The sequence below is a fragment of the Orcinus orca genome, chromosome 1 (assembly GCF_937001465.1).
Source record: "Orcinus orca chromosome 1, mOrcOrc1.1, whole genome shotgun sequence".
Lineage (NCBI taxonomy): Eukaryota > Metazoa > Chordata > Mammalia > Artiodactyla > Delphinidae > Orcinus > Orcinus orca.
Window position 1 is genome coordinate 96,770,109 of NC_064559.1, and position 19,704 is coordinate 96,789,812.

At 58.2% G+C, this 19,704-nt stretch overlaps 1 protein-coding gene across 6 annotated transcripts; it reads left to right on the forward strand.

Annotated features, from left to right (window-relative positions):
- Positions 1-1,769: 1,769 nt before the first annotated feature.
- Positions 1,770-19,237, forward strand: IGSF9 (immunoglobulin superfamily member 9). 6 transcript variants are annotated; one of them, XM_049694340.1, is made up of 20 exons: positions 1,770-1,912; positions 3,848-4,098; positions 4,337-4,525; positions 9,381-9,533; positions 9,857-10,011; positions 10,237-10,354; positions 11,940-12,081; positions 12,173-12,318; positions 12,411-12,553; positions 13,756-13,896; positions 14,428-14,544; positions 14,756-14,906; positions 15,103-15,226; positions 15,481-15,656; positions 15,894-16,144; positions 16,354-16,711; positions 16,909-16,951; positions 17,280-18,131; positions 18,372-18,499; positions 18,730-19,237. In XM_049694340.1, the coding sequence occupies exons 2-20, from the start codon at positions 4,041-4,043 to the stop codon at positions 18,909-18,911; spliced, it is 3,627 nt and encodes a 1,208-aa protein (XP_049550297.1). In that variant the 5' UTR covers positions 1,770-1,912; positions 3,848-4,040; the 3' UTR covers positions 18,912-19,237. The 6 variants fall into 6 exon arrangements, with proteins under 6 accessions (XP_049550297.1, XP_049550307.1, XP_049550298.1 ...); XM_049694345.1 differs by lacking the exon at positions 1,770-1,912 and having other exon boundaries at positions 2,451-4,098; positions 16,354-16,438; positions 16,535-16,711; XM_049694337.1 differs by lacking the exon at positions 1,770-1,912 and having other exon boundaries at positions 2,452-4,098.
- Positions 19,238-19,704: the final 467 nt, after the last annotated feature.

The window sequence follows — 19,704 nt, forward strand, 5'->3', positions numbered from 1 at the left end:
AAAAAGAAACGAGATAATAGGCCAAAGGTAAACAGAGACCCAGAAGGACTGTCCTGTATAAGTGATTTAAATCACCTCTTCACTGCGCTCCTCATTAGAGAGGATGCCCATACCCTTTCTCTCCAGGTGTATATTTCTACCTTGCTTCAGTCTTAAATAAACTGTTTTTCTGTGTGCTCTCCCACTTGTGCTGTGTCTCTAATAATAAACTTTGTACCGGGCTTCCCTGGTGGCGCAGTGGTTGGGAGTCCGCCTGCCGATGCAGGGGACACGGGTTCGTGTCCCAGTCCGGGAAGCATCCCACATGCCGCGGAGCGGCTGGGTCCGTGAGCCATGGCCGCTGAGCCTGCGCGTCCGGAGCCTGTGCTCCGCAACGGAAGAGGCCGCAACAGTGAGAGGCCCGCGGACCGCAAAAAAAAACAAAAAAACTTTGTACCTGTTTTTACAGTTTTTGCCTCCTTGAAACATTCTTACTTTCAATGGAGGTAAGAGCCAGGGAACTTTGTCTCTAGCCCCTAGCCCCTGGTGGTCTGGCGGTTAGGATTCCTGGTTTTCATCCAGGCTTCTCAGGGTCAATTTCTGGGCAGAGAACTAAGATATCTCTTCAGGACCGCTCACCGATGTCCCTCCGAGTTCAATGTGAGCCGTGGTTAGACCTAACCTGTTGGATCCCTCCTGGTGTTGAGGCCATGATTGGGAATGGTGCACTTGGAGTGGCAGGACTTCAGCCCGGGGGGAGATCAGAATGCTGCTTTTAGGGAAGGCTTCCAGGGCAGCACCCGGACAGACTTAAGACTGCTTAAGCCTGGTGGGGAAGGTGTCATGACCCTGCATCCCCAAGGCGGCACCAAGGTGAGGAGGTAGAAAGCTCTATGGGGCACACATGCAAGATGTATTTTTGCCTGCTGTTGAAGTTTCCAAGGGGGTGGGTGTGATGGAGCCCCAGCTGGGTCTGATTCCAGTTCTGCCCTGTGCTAGACAGGAAGTCTTGGGCAGGTGACTGCACCTCGTGGAGCCTCAGTTTTCTTATTAGTCAAACAGAGCCATACCTACTTCTGAGGGTTTCTGTACAGGTTACGTAAGAGTCATGAAGCATGTAGTCCAGGATCTGGCGCCCTGTAGGGGTTCAGTAAATGATCACTTATTTCATTCCTCCTCTCTCAGTCTCCCGTGTCAGGATGTCTCTCCCCTCTGGGCCCGTTTCTCTGGGTAGCTGGTGCTGGTAGCTAACTTGGCAAACCTCAGGCTGGGAGCGCCGCCTTCCCCTCTGCACACTGTGGGCGGCGCCTGGGCAAGATTTGGGAGCTCGCCAGTGCAGACAGGTATTTCCAGTCCAGCCAGAGAAGAAATGTGTGGAGGTGGGAATGGGGATGGGAGAGGAGATCAGAGGAGCCGGGTGGGTCCCCTGGGAGGAGGGCGGGGAGTCCTGCTCCCCGCTTGGTGCTCCTGCCCCCAGGCTCAGATTTCAACCCTAGCTGCCACTTCTGCGGTTAAGCCCGTTAGGGGAGGGGAGAGGGTCCAAGGTGGCTTACACAGGAAGGGAGGTGTGCAAGGAGCCGGCTGAGGGCCGGCTCCTGCGACCCCGGGAGCCCGGGACCTGACCGGCGTAGCCCCTCAAGCTTGCGGCGGGAAGCGGCCAACCGGCCTTTCCACCCTTCGTTGTATCGAGCTCCACCAGGGGGCGACCCGGGCCCACGTGCCACCCAGTCCTGCTCTCTCGAAACTACAACTCCCAGGCCGCTCGGGGGTCGCGCCCGCCTTGCCTCGCCTTCTGCTCGCTCCAATTGGCCGCCGCGGGAGGGGGATTGGCGGTCTCCAGGGCGACGGGCGGCGCTCTGGGCATCCGAGGCTGGGAGGCGGGTCCGCCCCCTATTGTGTAGCTGCACGAGTGGAGCGGAGCGGTGCGGAGCAGGTGAGGGCGGGAGCGCCCTTGGGGCAATGGAACGGGGTGCCGGCGGGGGGATGGAGAACAGTGCGGGAGTTATGAGGGACAGGAAAAAGCGGGGGAGTTGTGGAGAGAAGTGGAATTCTTTGGGGAGCAGAACTAGGGGAGTTCTGGGGAGTGAAGTGGAATTCTGGGTGGGTGGATGGGTGGGTGCTCCTGGAGAAGTGGAGGAGGTCTGGAGGTAATGACTGTGCCGGGGGTGGGGGATGGGGTGGGTGGGTTCCAAAAGCAGGGAGAAGTTCCAGGGGTCCGGAGAAGGCGAGGGAGAAGGGAATTGGGGGCGGGGTACCAGAAGTGTACTGTGGGCTGAGGCGAGCGAATTCGAGGGAGGGAAATTCCAGGGAAGAGAGGATAGAAGTGGGTGAGTGGCGATTCGGGAGGAGACAGGGAGTGCCTTGAAGCGGAGATAACCTGGTGCAATTGGAGATCAGGTGCGAAAAATAGGAATTTGGGGTGTGGGAATTGTGAGAAGTGGGGATAACTGGGATGGGGGAATGAGAGAGTACTGGGTGGGGAGATTATTAGATGAGGACGTAGTGGCCGACAGAAGAGTTGGAAGGATCTTAGGAAACACAGAGGAGTTCTGGGCAAACCTGGATGCTGAGGTTTTCAGAAAACTGAGCCAGGAGGGAACTGGGGGTTCCTATGCATTTGGAAAAAGATATGTCCATGAGGTGGCTGGGGACAGTGGGAAGCAAGGGCGATGGGTGCTTGCTGGTGAGTTATCAGGAGTTAGACGTGCAGGGCCATTCAGTCCAGGCAGGGATGTTTTATAGCCCATTCCGAACTGTGAGGCCAAGAGTGGGGTGGAGGCCCGCAGAGCAGAGTCCACTTGGATCTTCCAGGCCCAAGGCAGCACCCCCCACCACCATCACCACCACCACCCCAGCCTGCTGTGACTTCCTTAGATGCTCAGGGGCTGGGGCTATCAAGAGTTCCTCCCCTCCATGCTCCAGGGCTCACTTTGTACACCCTAGGGACTGGTTGACTTTTTAGCTTCTCATGGACCATGCCCCTGGGGTTAGTGAAGGGGGAGCCTAGCAAACCTTAGGCCCCGAAGATACTGGAGGGAGAGTAAGTGGGAGGAATTGGGTTAAGGCACTTGGGTCATGGTGTCTGGCAGAGGGAGGGCTGCCTGACAGCATCAAGAAGAGGAAGTGGCGTCAGCCGCCAGCCCCAGGACCTGCCCAGACCTGGAGGATGCTGCCTGGGCCCCCATACCAGCAGATGGGAGGCAATCGTCCTCTCCCAAGTGTCTGACTCATTCATGGCTAAAGCAGTATTGGGAGGCTGATGGAGAAAGAGGTACAGGGCCTCCAGCTTGCAGGGTTCACAGAGGCTGGAGAAATGAGGCAAGGATTTGTGCTCTGGGGGCCACTTTCCCTGGGTTTTCATCCAGGCTTTGCCCTTAACTGGCTCTGTGCGCCTGAGCAAGGCTCTGAGATACCCAAGGTCCTTATTTGTCACCGTGGGGTGGAGGCGATAATACTGGTTCTACCTTGCTATCTGCTACCTTGTTATCAGCATCAGGACTAAGGAAAGAACAGGGAGAAGAGGCTGGGCTATGGGGCTCTTCATCTCCCATGCTTTCCTGAGAAGTCCTTTCCCAAGTGTGTAGGAACCCAATTTCCCTCCTGGCCCAGCTTTCCAAGAGCCTTGGTAACCTGCGTATCCCCAGAATCCCTCTGCTTTTTCTAAGATCTTTCCAGCTCCTCTGCTCCCCACATGTCCTCATCTGTCTGGTCTCCCCACCCGGCACTCCCTCACCCCAGCCCTTCCCCCACGCATCTGCTCTCCTCTCTCCTTCTGCCTTTGCTCACCTCCAGCTTTTCTCTAACTCGGGGTTTCTTCTGGTTTCCAACATTGGCCCACTCTGCACGTTGCCTTGCGTTTTGCATCTAGATCTGGCGGTGCTCCAGAGGACGGCTTCATCAGGTGTTACACGAGCCAAGCCCTAACTGTCCAGAAGAGTGAGAGCTGACCCCCGTTACCCAGTCAGAAGGATTGACAGGGCTTGCTGGGCTGTGCAGGTCCCTGGGCCCCTCCGTCTGGGCCCCTGTGGATAGGAGGGGCCGGGCGAGCAGGCAGCTGGGCTATGGTTTGGTGCCTCAGTCTGGCCATCCTCAGCCTGATCATCGGCCAGGGGGCTGACGGTGAGCTGGACTTCCTGGGCTCCGGAACTCCCTGTTGGCCTTGGGGTGGGTGGTGGTCCCCTGGGGTTCTCTGTGCGCAGGTCAGCGGAGGGGAGGAGCAACACTGGTTCTGCAGAAGTCGAGGATTTCCTCAACCACTTCACAAAGGCCTGGGGAGCCCACAAAGACAGAGAGGGTATCTCCCCTCCCAGCCCTGATTCTGGCCCTCTGCTGTGTCCTCATGCCACGTGCCCTGCAGGTCGAGGGAAGCCTGAGGTGGTGTCGGTGGTGGGCCGGGCCGGGGAGAGCGCGGTGCTGGGCTGTGACCTGCTGTCCCCGGCTGGCCGGCCCCCTCTGCACGTCATCGAGTGGCTGCGCTTTGGATTCCTGCTTCCCATCTTCATTCAGTTCGGCCTCTACTCTCCCCGCATCGACCCTGCTTACGTGGGTAAGGCTTATCCTCAGGTGGGAGGTCGGGAGGTGTCCCCAACAAAGGTGGACTGGGTAGAGTGGGAACAAGTCCTCTTCTTAACAGCTCTGTCCCTGTCCCAAACTCATCTCCAGCTCCACTGCCTGAACTCTGCTTAACAAGCGTGGCTCTGCTCCCAAGCAGTGTTCATTCATTGAAGGATTCATTCATTTACACACACACACACACACACACACACACACACACACACGAGACGCACATGTGGTCTCTTTAAAACTCCACATGGTCTGTTCCAAAGGAGATCCTGCAGCCCTATTCCAAGTGTCCATCCTACTTCTCTAATCGCTCTTTCTAGCTCATGAAACCTCCCAGGCCATCCTCATTCTCCCTGTTCTCCCTCCTTGGCCCTCTCCTGGTCCCTGGCTCTGCTATCTTTTCACTGCCCTGCCCTCCTCCTCCCCTACTTTCTTAAATGCTAGTTTGGGTGTTCTAGGCTTCTAGGGAGTGGGCTGAGGGGGCAGCAGGGTGGGTGGGTCTACGACCTGGCTGCTTTTCCACTGCTTCTGATTCTGGGTACAGCAGAGTTCGTGCATGGACAGGGTGGGCTGGGGATGGACCAGGCTCCCTTAAAGATCAGCAAATGGATGGAGCTGGGCTGGGCTCCTGCTTCAGCTGGTTTCTGTATGGACTTAAAATAGTGAATAGGCCTCCCTAGGGGCCTTCTCCTGTGCCCCAGCTGGCTCCCTCGAAAGGCTCAGCTTCCCCCTAATCCCCGATGGAGCCTTAATCTGAGCGGTTTAGTGCAGGTCTCCGAGGACAGTGTGTGGGAGAGCCTAGGGCTGGGGCTGGGGCTGCTGGGGAGAGAGTCTGGCTGCCTCCTCTTCAGAGGGGAAGCCCAGGAAAGGCCACCTGGGAGGACGTCGATGGGGGCAGGGGGACCCCCTCCCTTTTCCCTCTTTAGTTTGAATCCTGGGAGAAGCCACAGGATTGGCTGAGCTGTCGCCGCGGGGCAGGCTGAGCAGAGAGGGGAGGAGGCTCAGGCAGGTGCTGCAGGAGGGAAGAGTTTATTTTCAAACTGGGGTCAGTTGTTGGCAAACAGCCTGGTGGGAGCGTATGTGTCTGCACAAGCCCCCGGAGAACTGATGAAAGCGGGGCCCCAATTAGGACAAGTGGAGAGACAACGGCTGTGCCCACCAGCCCTCCCTGCCTCTGCCCGCCGGGCTGGCAGGAGCTGGGCTGCCAGGCTGAGGCTCCGCAGATGCAGAACGTTGCCCGACTGACGGCAGGGCACGGGGAGGTGGAGGACAGGGGAGAGAAGGGCTTTTCCTGGGCTTCCCCCAGGGAGATGTGCAACTCTCCTCCCCCCAACCCCCTGCCCTCTGTCCTGTCTTGAGGTCCCTCAGGCGGACAAACCCCTGGACGGTAGCAACTTTGCTACCTGCGGGTTTTCTTTCTGTCTCTGTGGTGTTCCTTTCAGCTGCAAGTCTTTCTTCCTACCCCTGCCCTTCATGCCCACCCCTGCCCCAGCTCTGGAGCTCCTGGTCGGGCAGGGCTAGTCTGGGGAGTCAGGGCCCTGGGGAGAGGCCCCTGCACCCATTAACCCTTTTACTGCCTCCCAGTGTGGAAGGGGCCTCTCAGCCTTTGTGTAGGGGACTCTGAACTGCAGTTGCTAGGCAACGGGAGGTGAAGGTTGCTAAGGACAATGCTGTCCTGTCATAAACCCTCTGGGCAAGCGAAGGGGAGATGGCCTGGGACTGTGTGTGTGAGGCCCGTGGCCTAGAATGTGGGAGGGACCATGAGAGAGACTGGGGCTTCAGGGATGACACTGAAGAGAAGGCTTCCAATCTTTGAGGACCCTAGAATCCATCTAGCAGAGGAGACTGGATTTATAGACGAGTATAAAAGTAGTAAAAAGCAGGATAAAACAAGCCAGGACTACATCCTAGGATGAAGTTAGCTGCTGTACATAAGGAACCCAGCACAGAGCCTGTACAGAGTGCCTGCATGGTGTGAAACCGTGACTAGGCATGCAGAGGAAAGAGGGTCCACTTCCTCTACACCAGCTTTCCTGGGGTGGATCTTAGATCAGCTCTTCTAATTCATGGGACCAGCTTTGGGTCTTCGACTTCTGTGCTATATTTCTTGGGAGTTTCAAGATACCCCGTGTGGCAGAAGGGACATGAATTTTCTCTCTGTCCTGAGTCATTTGATACAAATCAGTTATCTTATCCTCCATTTAGAACCACCTGGCTCCCTGTCATCGTCTCCCCTCACTACCTTTAGCCTTGCATCCCCTCTGCAGAGTCACCTCTTCCTGGAAGCCTTCTATACTCCTCCTGCTTCTTAGCCTCTTGGAATATTTTTTAAGCTTCTGTGTGTATATGAACTTGCACGTGTCCATGAGTGTGGATTCCGTGCCTTCCTAGAGCTTGCAAGAATGGGGACCGTGCCTCCTTCCTCTACACTCCCCTGCACGTGGGGAGGTCCAAAGACACTCAGGCTCCGGCTCTGCGGGTGGAGGGGGGCCCAGGACTCAGGAGGATACAGGACGGCCTGCCCCTGGCCAGCTTCCTGTTCTTCTGCGACTCTACAGGTCTAGCCATTCATACCTCACAGCAAAGTTAGGACATACTCTATGCTTTATTAGATGTTCTGATCAACAGACGTTTGGAGCTGTTACCCGTTGGCTACCAACATCCCCCGAGTGAGGATATACTGACTATGCTCAGTGATCAGTGCCCTGAGCGTCCCTTGATCCTCACACTAGTGTGCAATGGAGAGCACGCTGCATGGTGAGAAAGGAGGCCTGGCTGGATCCCTGAGTAGCTTATTGGAAAGAAGCTTAACATCAATTCCTTCTTCTATAATGGAATTCTTGGAAGGATTAAGTATGGTGACAATGCCTAATATTACGTGGCCCATATCCCAGACTCTATTTCCCTTCCCTCTTCTTCCTTCTTCGTAGCGACCGAAGATCACCGTAATGAAACGTTGCCATCGCACGGGACGTAGTAGAGGTCGCAGGGAGTTCCCCGGTGGCCTAGCTGTTAGGATTCCGGGCTTTCACTGCCATGGCCGGGGTTCAATCCCTGGTTGGGGAGCAAGCCACGTGGTGCAGCCAGAAAAAAGAAGAGGTCGCAGTGGGGTCTGCGGGGGTCCCATGGCCAGGCAGTTTAGGGTTACTGAGGAATCCCACTGGTGGGAGGAAGGGTGTGATCATATTCAATATTTACCTGCATGACCCAGGCTTATCTTCTAGGTGGGGATTTAAACACCTAGCCCTTTAAGCAGCTCCACCCTTTCTAGAGAGTCTGCGCCCTTGGACCTCATTCTTGGAAGAAAAAAGTCCCTTGCCTATGAGCACAGCGCCGGCCTCAGCCTGATCAACTCCTCTTTTATCCTTGATGTCTTCAGGGCCCCCACGGGTTTTGATTCTATTTCAGAAAGGTGAACCCTAGAGGTAGAATGCAAGCAGATCGGAGGGGGCGAGTGTGTGAGCAGCTTCAGACTGCCCAGTCTTAGAACGGGCAAAGTAGCGGCACAGTCTGGTTGCTTTCGTTTGGCGTAACCCACAAGAATTAGAAAATGTCAGCTGTCCCTATCAAAGGTCAAGGCGGGGTGGGTCGCTGATGAATGTGGAGGGCGGGAGGCTGGAGGCAGCGGGACCTCTTTGTGGACTGTTGGTGTAACCCAGGAGAGAGATGCTATGGGACTAAACTAAAGAGAAGGTGGTAGAGAGGGAAACAGCATCCAGGAGGTAGAATTGAAAGGCTTACTGAACGAGCAGATGTGGGGTTAATGGAGAGAGCAATCTGGGTGACACCAGGTTTCTGGTAGGGTGACGTGCGTGACGGCACTGTTCACTACTACAGGGGAGAAGACGGAGAGGGTGTGTTGTCAGGTGAAGGGTGGTGCCAAGGTTGAATGCAGGCTGCTGATTTCAGATCATGAGCTCCTTCATTTGTTCAACCGCTTTTATTTAAGCACCCGCCGAGGTCAGGCACCATGCTGCCTGCCTTCCATCCACCCTACCTGGATTTTTTTCTCTCTCATTTTATAGATGAAGAAGTTGATGTTGAGAGAGAAGTTAAGTGATCTGGCCAAAGAAGTAAATGGCAGAGCCGGAGGCTAGGTCTCTGTGGCTCCCCAGCGTGTGCCTTGCTTTCTAGGCTGCACTGCCAGGGACCCACGAAGCTGTCTGGGGTGCAGGGCTCCGTCGGGGTGGGAGGGCGCCGTCTGCTTGCGCTGGGGCTGGGTGATTTGTGGAGCTCTATGTAGTCTGTCAGCTGGGGCTTGGATGCCCTGGAGCGTGAGGGGATGGGGTGAGGAGGCTGCTGACCTTGCTTCCTGGCTGGTTTGGACTCTGGCCACCCTAAGGCGCTTAGGCCGCTGATAATAGCCCTGGCGGATTAGGGGGCTTTGGTAGGCGAGGTGTGGATCCCAAACCCAGCTGTGGTTTCTGGGCCCCGAGTCCTCTGGCAGGAGTACTCCCGGGACCCCCCTTACAAAAAGAGCTCAGGGATGGGCAGATTCTGTACGAATCCAGAGGAGACTGAGTGTTGGCTCTTCAAGCCCCTTCCCCCTACAGTCCTGGAAGCTGGGCGTAGTTCAGTGCCCACCTGCTGCTGCTCTGGTTTCTCTTTGTCTAAGCTGGGTCCCAGCTGCTGAAAGGCAGGAGCCATCAGAGGGGCTGAAGGGAGAGATCTGCCCTCAGTGACCCCAACCCCATCTGTGCCTCTCTGGACCCCACTCTATCAGGGTAACTGGGAGACACTGAGCCTGTTCTTGACGTCTGAGAATGACCAGTGTGACCAGGGGCCTGGGGCTCCCATGGGGTCCCTTCTGCACCCTTGATCCAGGGCTCCTCCCCCAGGGCGTGTCCGGCTTCAGAAGGGGGCATCTCTCCAGATCGAGGGGCTGCGGGCTGAGGACCAGGGCTGGTACGAGTGCCGCGTGCTCTTCCTGGACCAGCACAGACCCGAGGACGACTCTGCTAACGGCTCCTGGGTGCACCTCACAGTCAATTGTATGAGGCTGGGAGCAGGCAGGCTGTGGAGGAGGGAGGGGAGAGGAAGAGGGAGGGAGGGGAGAGGAAGGAGGAGGGAGGGGAGAGGAAGGGGGAAGGAGGGGAGGAAGGAGGAGGGAGGGGAGGCCAGTGGGGGAACGGGCTTGTGCGTCCTTGCTGGGTCCTGGGTGCAGCAGACAGGGTGGCCCTGGGTTGGGAATTCCTATGAAGCTGGTGGGCTGATGGGCTGAAGGCTGAGGCCCTGATCTGCCTCTCTGGTCCTCGGACGCTGCTCTTTGGGCTGATGGCCCTTCTGGCAATCCCTGACGCCTCTCTCCTTGCAGCGCCCCCTCAATTCCTGGAGACACCTCCCCAGGTGCTGGAAGTGCGGGAACTGGAGGCTGTGACCCTGCGTTGCGCGGCCCGCGGCAGCCCCCAACCTCGTGTGACTTGGAAGCTCCTAGGACAGGACCTCGGCCAGGGCCAGAGTCAGGTGCAAGTGAGTCCCGGGGCTGGACAGGGTGAGAGTGTGAGGCAGGTAGTGGCCTGGGAGCGGGGCTGGAGGCCAGGAGGTTGGGAGACGGGCCGGAGGAGGGCTTGGCATTGGCTTCCCTGAGCCCAGCACGCTGCCTCCCTCTGCTGGCCAGACTGGGAAGTGCGGGGTCTGAGGCCCGCCGTGGGCAGGGGAGACACAAGAGTCCTTCCTCACCCACTCTGACTCTAGGTGCAGAACGGGACGCTGAGGATCCGGAGGGTGGAGCGAGGCAGCTCCGGGGTCTACACCTGCCAAGCCTCCAGCACTGAGGGCAGCGCCATCCACGCCACCCAGCTGCTGGTGCTAGGTGCTGTCTCGGGGGAGGGCCGGGAAACAGGACACACACGTGAGAGGACTGACCTGTGGCTGGAGGTGCACACAGCCAGCAGCCGGGGGTGGGGGGGGGCGTGGGCGGAGGCTTGTGCCTGAGGTGAGGGGCCCATGGAGAGGGAGGGCGCTCCCAATACAGGCTCTTCCTCTAAAACCAGCATCTTGCCTGTAAAAGGATCAGTGAACGGAGATAGATATTTAGAGCCAGCAATGTGGTATAGTGAGAAGAGCGTGGGTGCTGGTGTTAGACCATGAGCCATGGAACCCCCTTGACCTCCAGTTTCCTCATCTATACGAAGAGGTTCCTATGTTCCTTGCAGGATTGTTACAAGAATTAGGTTCAGACGAGCACAATGATCATAGTAATTCCTGGCCAAGCCCTTCCCCTTAGAAAGCAAGCTGAGAAGTAGACTCTGCCTTCACGGAGCCTCTTATCCACAGGGGGAAATAAGACGCAGTGGCGAAGTGCCTCTCTCCTGGGTACTGTGGGAGAGGCAGTGCTGGGCAGTGGTGTCGAGTCTGGTGTTGAGAAGGCCTGAGTATGAATTTGCCTTCCCCGCTGATCTCGGGCAAGTCACCTCACAGTCTCTCTGCCTCTGAGCCTTCATGTCTTCACCTATGAAGTGGAGACAATAATTTCTACCACAAAAGGCTCTTGGGAGGATTAAATGAGAATAGCACAGGTAAGGTGCTCAGCTATGCCCGGCATGCCTGTAAGTGCTCTATACACCAACTCATATCATTACCGCTTATTACTGACCACTTATTATAGGAGCCCAGAGAAGGGAAACAGCAGTGCAGCTGCAGACGCTAGGCTCTCGGGGAAGGCCAGGCTCTCAGGGAAGAGCATTCTGGACTGCGGGTCCAGAGAGCAAAGGCATGGAGATGGGAGTGAGTCTGGCCTAGGCGCAGTGAGCTGCCCATACTGACCTGAAAGAGTTCACAAGGACCTGACATATGAAAAGACAGTTGGCCAGGCAGGGGTTACAAGGGCCCACGGGGCTGGGTCAAGAAGTTTGAGCTTAATGTGCTAGGAGCCAGGAGCTGTTGTGGGTTCTTGAGTAGAAGTGTTCTGTGGCCAAAGGTGGGGGGGACATTTCTGCATGAATGGCCATCAGAGTGGCAGTGATGGCGGAGCCTGGAGTCAGGGATTGCTGCAGCATCTTGGGGTAAGGTACTGGGTACCCAGATTAGGGTAGGAGACATAGAGGTGATTTCAGGTGTGACAGATGAAGGATGGAAAGGGTAGTGGGTGTAAAGGTATAAAGGGTGATCAGAGGGGTAAAACTGATTCCCCCTCCCCAACACACACACACACACACACACACACACACACACCCCGGAAACTAGGTGAATGGAGGTGATGGGAAGGGGAGCTAGCCAGGGCAGAGGAAGAACTTGTGTTAAATAAAAGGCTTAGGACCTGTTTCCACTCCCAAGGCTTTGTAGCAACCAGCCCTGTATTCCAGAGAGCGGACCTGGGAAGAACTGTAGAAGTGACCCTTAGGGTTCCTGGCAGACTGGGCTGAGGCCTCCCCTCCCCCGTGTGCTCCCCCCGACAGGACCCCCAGTCATCGTGGTGCCCCCCAAGAACAGCACGGTCAATGCCTCTCAGGATGTTTCCCTGGCCTGCCAGGCTGAGGCGTACCCCGCTAACCTCACCTACAGCTGGTTCCAGGACAGCACCAATGTCTTCCACATTAGGTGAGGCATGGGGTGGGGTGGGGGTGGGGTACTGATGGGCAGTCTGAGTCCAGCAAGACCTGGACCCCCCTGCCCACGTGCCATACTGCAGCCGCCTGCAGCCCCGAGTGCGGATCCTGGTGGATGGCAGCTTGCGGCTGCAGGCCGCCCAGCCTGATGATGCGGGCCGCTACACCTGTGTACCCAGCAATGGCCTTCCACGCCCACCCTCGGCCTCTGCCTACCTCACTGTTCTCTGTAAGCCTGACCCCAGCTCCCTCCCCAGACTGCTCTCCTCCCCTGGGCCAGGCCAAGCTCCTCCCCGACAACTTGTCACTGCTTCCCCCCAGACCCCGCCCAGGTGACTGCCATGCCTCCTGAGACACCCCTGCCCATGGGCATGCGGGGGGTGATCCGGTGCCCGGTTCGTGCCAACCCCCCACTGCTCTTTGTCAGCTGGACCAAGGATGGGCAGGCCCTGCAGCTGGACAAGGTACAGGCTTGGGGCAGGGGATAGAGGACTTAGCTTGGTGGTATTCTAGTCAGGACAGCTGGGGCGGCATTAGATCAATTCAGTGACTGGGGAACATGCTGTGTAGGTTGTCGCATGGGGGACAGGAGCAGAGACACCCATGCCTAGAGGGGGCAGCACAGCCGTGCAGACACTGCTAGAAGGCCAGGAGGCAGCGAGCACCTTCCTCTTAGGACTGGTTGAGGATAGATCAGCAACAGCTTCTGGGACTCTGGTGATGGGCCTTGAAGGGTGGAGAGACATTCCATGCAGAAACCAGGGCAGGAACAGTATAGTGCATTTATGGCATAATGAGTCTCCCAGCTGGGGGGAGCTACAGTGCCTATGGGGACGTGACTGGTGCAGAGAAATCTGGAAAGACTGGTTGGGACCAAAAGGAGGAACTATGGATGCCAAGTTAATATTACCTCATTCCACGGGGATTGAGATCTTTTGTTTGTCGGCAAAGACCACAAATTCCTTGTGGGCTAGTATTTCATCTTTTAATCCTAGTCTCCCCAGGGCTACTGCAACTGTAGTGGTGCTCAATAAATTTTTGTCTAAGGTTTAAAAAAAAAGTCCAAAGGCATTCGGAGGCAGTGAAGTTGCTTGGGCAACGGTGTGATAGGAATGGAGAGGAAGAGACTGGACAGACAGAGGGGGTACAGAGGCTATTGAAATGAGAGTGTGGGTGAGAGGTTACGAGGCCTGAGCTAGAAAGGAGGACATGAAGATAGATGGGACAAAAGGCCTTCCCAGGAGGACAGACGTGGGGCCTGAGACAGAGTGAGGAGTCGGATGTTAGCCTTTAACACAGAACTAGGGAAGCCAGGAAGAAGAACCGATTTGGGGTGGAAGATGCAGAATGTAATCTCGGAGTGCTGGGAAGACAGCAGGCCGGGAGACCCACACTCTCAAGCTTAACCCCAGGGTGTGCCGTGCACACTGGATTCCTGTGAGTGGCTCTCCTGGAGTCTGCAGTCCCAGTCTTCACCCCCATTGGTAGTGGCCCCTCTGTAGGAAAGAGAAAGGAAGGATGGAATTCACAGAGAGGTCTGGCCTAGGGGTAGGGTTGTGGCTTCCTCTGCATAGATGTGGGTCCCTCCCCGGCATTGCCTCTCTCCATCTCTGGTCTGGCCTCCGCTGAGTTTCTCTCTCTGGTTGTCATCTCCTCATGCCTCCAGTTCCCTGGCTGGTCCCAGGGCCCAGAAGGTTCTCTGATCATTGCCCTGGGGAATGAGGATGTGCTGGGAGAATACTCCTGCACCCCCTACAACCGTCTTGGCACTGCAGGGCCCTCCCCGGTGACCCGCGTGCTGCTCAAGGTGAGGCTCGGGGGGGCCAGTGGCAGCGGGTCAGGTGGCCGAAGATGCGAACCTAGTGCTGACACCGGGCTGACAGAGGCGGGTGGGACAGACACATGTGGGGAGGGGGGGTGGGCTTCCCAGTCTGTGTTTCCCACGGTGGCCACGGCAGCAGCTGTCAGATGCCATCACAGAGGTTTTTGCAGAGATGGTGCTGGGGAGGTGGGGCATCGGTCACCTCCACACAGTAAGATATCCTGCCTGCCCCGACCCTCTAACTTGGACCAGGCTGTCTCCCGCTCTAGAGGGAAGAGAGTGGGAAGCAGAGGGCAGGGTGAAGGGTGTTCTGCAGAGGTTTGTACGTCTCCAGAGAGGCCCTCGTCTCTCCAGCAATGTCCCTCCAGCTTCCCTGCTGGGGAACAGAGAGAAAGCTAGAGAGACACTGAGAGATGGAGACAGACGCAGCATGACGGGGGCCCCGCAGAGGGGAAGGAACGACCCTTAGACAGCAGTGTGAGAGAGCCCCCTCCCAATGCCAGATCTGGCTTACAGGCTCCCCCAGCTTTTCTAGAACGGCCCAAGGAAGAATATTTCCAAGAAGTAGGGCGGGAGCTACTCATCCCCTGCTCTGCCCGAGGAGACCCTTCGCCTACTATCTCTTGGGCTAAGGTAAGGCTCCTGACCCCGCTCCTCCTGTATTCACGCCTGCTACGCCCCTGCCTCTCCGTGCCCCTGGCCGTTTTGTGGGAGGGAGAAGGGGGGGAGGAGAGGGCTGTCAGAGGCAGGGCGGGGAGGAAACTGGAGCTGCCCAGAGAGATGAGTGGCGCCCTTGGTGAGGGGTGGCTGCGTGTGTCCTCAGGGCTGACCAGTGGTTCTGTAGGTGGGCCGGGGGCTGCAGGGCCAGGCCCAGGTGGATAGCAACAGTAGCCTCATCCTGCGACCGTTGACCAAGGAGGCCCACGGGCGCTGGGAGTGCACAGCCAGCAATGCTGTGGCCCGAGTGGCCACCTCCACGAATGTCTACGTGCTGGGTCAGTGGGGGCAGAGCCAGCTGGAGGCAGCCATGTGGGAAGGAGATGGGAATAAATCATTCTGGGGGGCCCAGATGGGGGATCTTGGGTGGGGTGCCCCTGGGATGATGGGTGGAGGGCCGAAGCCCTAGTCTCCCCCTAGCTCTTTGCTGTCCCTCAGCACCCTGACCATCATCCCTCTGTTCCCCCCACCCAGGCACCAGCCCCCACGTTGTCACCAATGTGTCCGTCGTGCCTTTGCCCAAGAGTGCCAACGTCTCCTGGGAGCCTGGCTTTGATGGTGGCTACCTGCAGAGATTCAGCGTCTGGTACACCCCATTGTGAGTGACCTGCCCCTGCCATCCCTCTCCCTCAACACCCTGATTCTCTCTCTGGCCCTCTGTCTTTTCTCCCAGCCCTCTATCCCAGCCCTGCCCTAACTCTGCCGCCCGAGTTCCAGAGAATCTCAGGGATTCATGGCCCAGGTCCTGAGACCCCAGATGGTGAAAGGGAGGGGAGAGGTCAGCTCTCTGGACTCCAACCTTCCTGCTCTTCCTGGCACGTGAGGTGGCCCCCGTTTCCTCCTGTCCTCCAGGGCAAAGCGTCCTGACCGAGCCCACTACGACTGGGTGTCCTTGGCTGTGCCCCTGGGGGCTGCTCACCTCCTAGTGCCAGGCTTGCAGCCCCACACCCAATACCAGTTCAGCGTCCTTGCTCAGAACAAGCTGGGGAGCGGGCCCTTCAGCGAGATCGTCTTGTCTGCTCCTGAAGGTGAGAGACCTTTTACCCAGAGCAGCAGACAGGGATAGGCAAGGGCTGTAGGGACCTGGGTGGGAGGGGGCAGAGGTGCTGGGCAGCTTGGGGGCCAGAGGGCTTTGTGGAAGATGATCCAGGCTTGTCTTTAGGGGCTCTGGGAGAGCAGCTGGGCACCAGGGGATGTCGAAGGCCGGAGGAGCAGGGGAAGAGCACTGGAAATCCCATCTTTACGAGTCTATCTGTCCCATTCAGGGCTTCCTACCACACCAGCTGCCCCCAGTCCTCCCGCAACAGAGATGCTGCCTCCCCTGTCCCCTCCGAGAGGTCTGGTGGCAGTGAGGACAGCCCGGGGGGTACTCCTGCATTGGGACCCCCCAGAACTGGTCCCTAAGAGACTGGATGGCTACGTCCTGGAGGCACGGCAAAGCTCCCAGGGGTGGGAGGTGCTGGATCGGGCCGTGGCAGGCAGTGAAATGCAGTTGTTGGTGCCAGGACTTATCAAGGTAGGTGTGGGAAGTGGGCACAGGGAGGGTCCTCCCAGCAGCCCTCCTGCCCTCTGCTCCACTCCCCAAACCTGATCTCACCCTGATTTGACTATCCTCACCTCCGGCTGTCCACTTCACCCGTACCTTCCAACTGCAAAGTCTTTCCGAACGGGGTTGGGGGTGGGCAGTGCTGAGCCCTGACCCCCTTCCTGGACCCCAACCCCCAGGACGTTCTCTACGAGTTCCGCCTTGTGGCCTTCGCCGGTAGCTATGTCAGTGATCCCAGCAACACGGCCAACGTCTCCACTTCTGGTGAGAATCTGGCAGGAGGGCAGAGCCCTGGGGATTGGGGGGCTCGAAGCCCACTAAGTCGTGGACACCGACCCTCCCCCGTGGCCCTTTGCCCAGGCCTGGAGGTCTACCCCTCGCGCACACAGCTGCCGGGCCTCCTGCCCCAGCCAGTGCTGGCCGGCGTGGTGGGCGGGGTCTGCTTCCTGGGCGTGGCTGTCCTCGTGAGTATCCTGGCCGCTTGCCTTATGAACCGGCGCAGAGCCGCACGTCGCCACCGCAAACGCCTCCGCCAAGGTAGGCCACCTGGGGCCCGGCCAAAGAAGGTCCCCGCCCCTCCATAAGCACCTCCTACCTGGAGGAGAAATCCCTCCCTCCTACGTGGGCCAGGTGTGTTCCCACAACCCGTGGTCCTGCTTCCCCACTGGCCTCCACTTTTCCCAAGCAGATGAGATTGGGCGCCTGTGTCACCTCTGGTTCTCCTGTCCTTACAGATGCACCTCTTATCTTCTCTCCGGCCGGGAAGTCAGCTCCCCAGTAAGTCCCTCCACTTCCTCGGTTTCCTTCTGTGAGCACCAGGGTTCTCTGCTTCCTTTTCTGCACCTTGGGGTAGGAGGGGTAGGAGAGGTGGAACAGAAGTGAGAGGGAGGTAAGGATGGAAGTGCAGAGGCCCCAGCCTGGGGGCTGGTCCAGCGTTGCCTGTGCCTTCCCTCCGCCGCTCCACCCCTCCACCATGTGGGTCCTTTTCTCCCTTGCTCTCCCTAGCTCTGCTCTGTTCTGCATCAAACCTCTCAAGGCCTGATGCTGGTTCCTGGGAGGGGGACTGGCCCCCTACCACAGACCCTGATCTCCTGTCCTTCCCCAGCTCTGCTTCGGGCTCGGGCAGTCCTGACAGCGTGGCGAAGCTGAAGCTCCAGGGTTCCCCAGTGCCCAGCCTGCGCCAGAGTCTGCTCTGGGGGGAACCCGCTGGACCCCCCAGCCCCCCTCCGGATCCTCCACCTAGCCGGGGGCCCTTACCCCTGGAGCCCATTTGCCGGGGACCAGATGGGCGATTTGTGATGGGACCCAAGGTGGGGACCTCCCAAGAAAAGTCAGGCCCTGAGCAGGCTGAGCCTCGGACCCCAGCTCAGCGTCAGGCCAGGTCCTATGATGGCAGCAGCAGCCCCAGTGGGATGGCCCAGCCCCTCTGCATTGCAGACATCAGCCCTGTGAGGCCCCCTCCAGCAGCGCCCCCCAGTTCCCTGCCAGGTCCAGGACCTCTGCTCCAGTACCTGAGCCTGCCCTTCTTCAGGGAGATGAATGTAGATGGGGACTGGCCCCCCTTGGAGGAGCCTGCTCCTCCCCCAGATTACATGGATACCCGGCCCCGCCCCACCTCATCTCTCCTCCACCCCCTGGACTCCCACCCTGAGTTCCCCAGGACGGCGCTTCCTGGGGCCGTGCTCGGGGTTGGGGCCTCCCCAGAGCCCCCGTACACAGCGCTGACTGACTGGACACTGAGGGAGCGGCTGCTGCCAAGCCTTCTGCCTGCTGCGCCTCGGGGCAGCCTCACAAGCCAGAGCAGTGGGCGGGGCAGCGCCTCCTTCCTTCGGCCCCCCTCCACGGCCCCCTCTGCAGGAGGCAGCTACCTCAGCCCCGCTCCAGGAGACACCAGCAGCTGGGCCAGTGGCCCTGAGAGGTGGCCCCGAAGGGAGCATGTGGTGACGGTCAGCACCAGGTGAGGGCAGTCCCTGCCCAGCCCTGCGCTATCCAGGTTCTCCCCACCCCTCTCCTATACCGTCTGCCTTCTCTGCTCCATTCCCACCCTGGGACCAGGAGAGCTGAGGTCCTTTTGCTGAGGTCCAGGGATCTTCAGAGGAAACCCATGGCCCACCCTCAGCTGGGGGTCCCCGGGTTCAGGCTTTTCTGGCTACCCTCCATTGCTCCACCCATACCAAACGTCTGTCCCTTTTAACAGGAGGAACACATCTGTGGATGAGAACTATGAATGGGACTCAGAATTTCCAGGGGACATGGAATTGCTGGAGACTCTGCACCTGGGCTTGACTGGCCCTCGATCCCGACTTGAAGCTGAGCCAGAGCTAGGTGTGGGAGCCCTCCAGGAAGGCAGGCACCCCTGGCCTTGCTGTCCTGCACCCACACCCTTAGGACCTAGTCAGTTCCCAGCTGGGCCCTGGGCCCCAGGCCCTCTCCTCTTGCTGTCTTGGCTTCTCTGCATTGGCAGGCCCTAGGGAGCCTCATGGTGCCGGTGAACCACAAGACTTCACCCAGGGAACCTTAAGACTTCTTCCTCTCGTTATTCTGCCCTCTTGCAGGTGCGAAGACTCCAGAGGAGGGCTGCCTCCTGAATACCGCCCACGCTCCTGGCCCTGAGGCCCGCTGTGCTGCCCTTCGGGAGGAATTCCTGGCCTTCCGCCGCCGTCGAGATGCTGCTAGGTTCCGGCTACCGGCCTATCGACAGCCAGTCTCCCACCCTGAACAGGCCACTCTGCTGTGAATGCCCTAATGTGAGGCAGGGGGAAGGCACATGGACCCTGCAAAGAAGGCCCCCAGCAAGAACTAGCTCCAGCCTGGGACACTGCCCCTCCTCCTTTGGTGCTCAGGCACGGACCCTGACAGTGGGCTTGGTGTGGGATGTGCTGAGCCTCTAGAGTCTGGGGACTGGAACAGGGATCTTAGGTCTGCCTGTGTGTGTGTGTGTGTGTGTGTGTGTGTGCGCGCGCGTGTGCACGCGCGCGTGTGCACGCGTGCATGTGCGTGTGTGTGGTGTTTGTGGTGTGGGTGAGGTTTTTTTACAGGTGAATAAAGAAAGTCTGAAAAATCTTTCTGTGTGTCATCTGCTTTGAATCTGAGAGGGAGGTTGGAAAATCCCTGAACCCTAAAAAAGGAGGGTAGGGCTTCCCTGGTGGTGCAGTGGTTGAGAGTCCGCCTGCCGATGCAGGGGACATGGGTTCGTGCCCCGGTCCGGGAATATGCCATGGAGCGGCTGGGCCCGTGAGCCATGGCCGCTGAGCCTGCGCGTTCGGAGCCTGTGCTCCGCAACGGGAGAGGCCAAAACAGTGAGAGGCCCGCTTATCGCCAAAAAAAAAAAAAAAAAAAAAAAAAAGGAGGGTATTCTTCCTGAGGGTACTCTTCCTGAATGAATGGATGTACGTTCAATATCCATTCAAAAAGCATTTACTGAGTGCCTACTGAGGTCAGCTATTGAATGCCTACTGAGACCAGCCATTGAGCTAGATGCAGAGGAACTACAAATTTCACAAGACATGTCTGCTCTTGGGGAGTTCTTT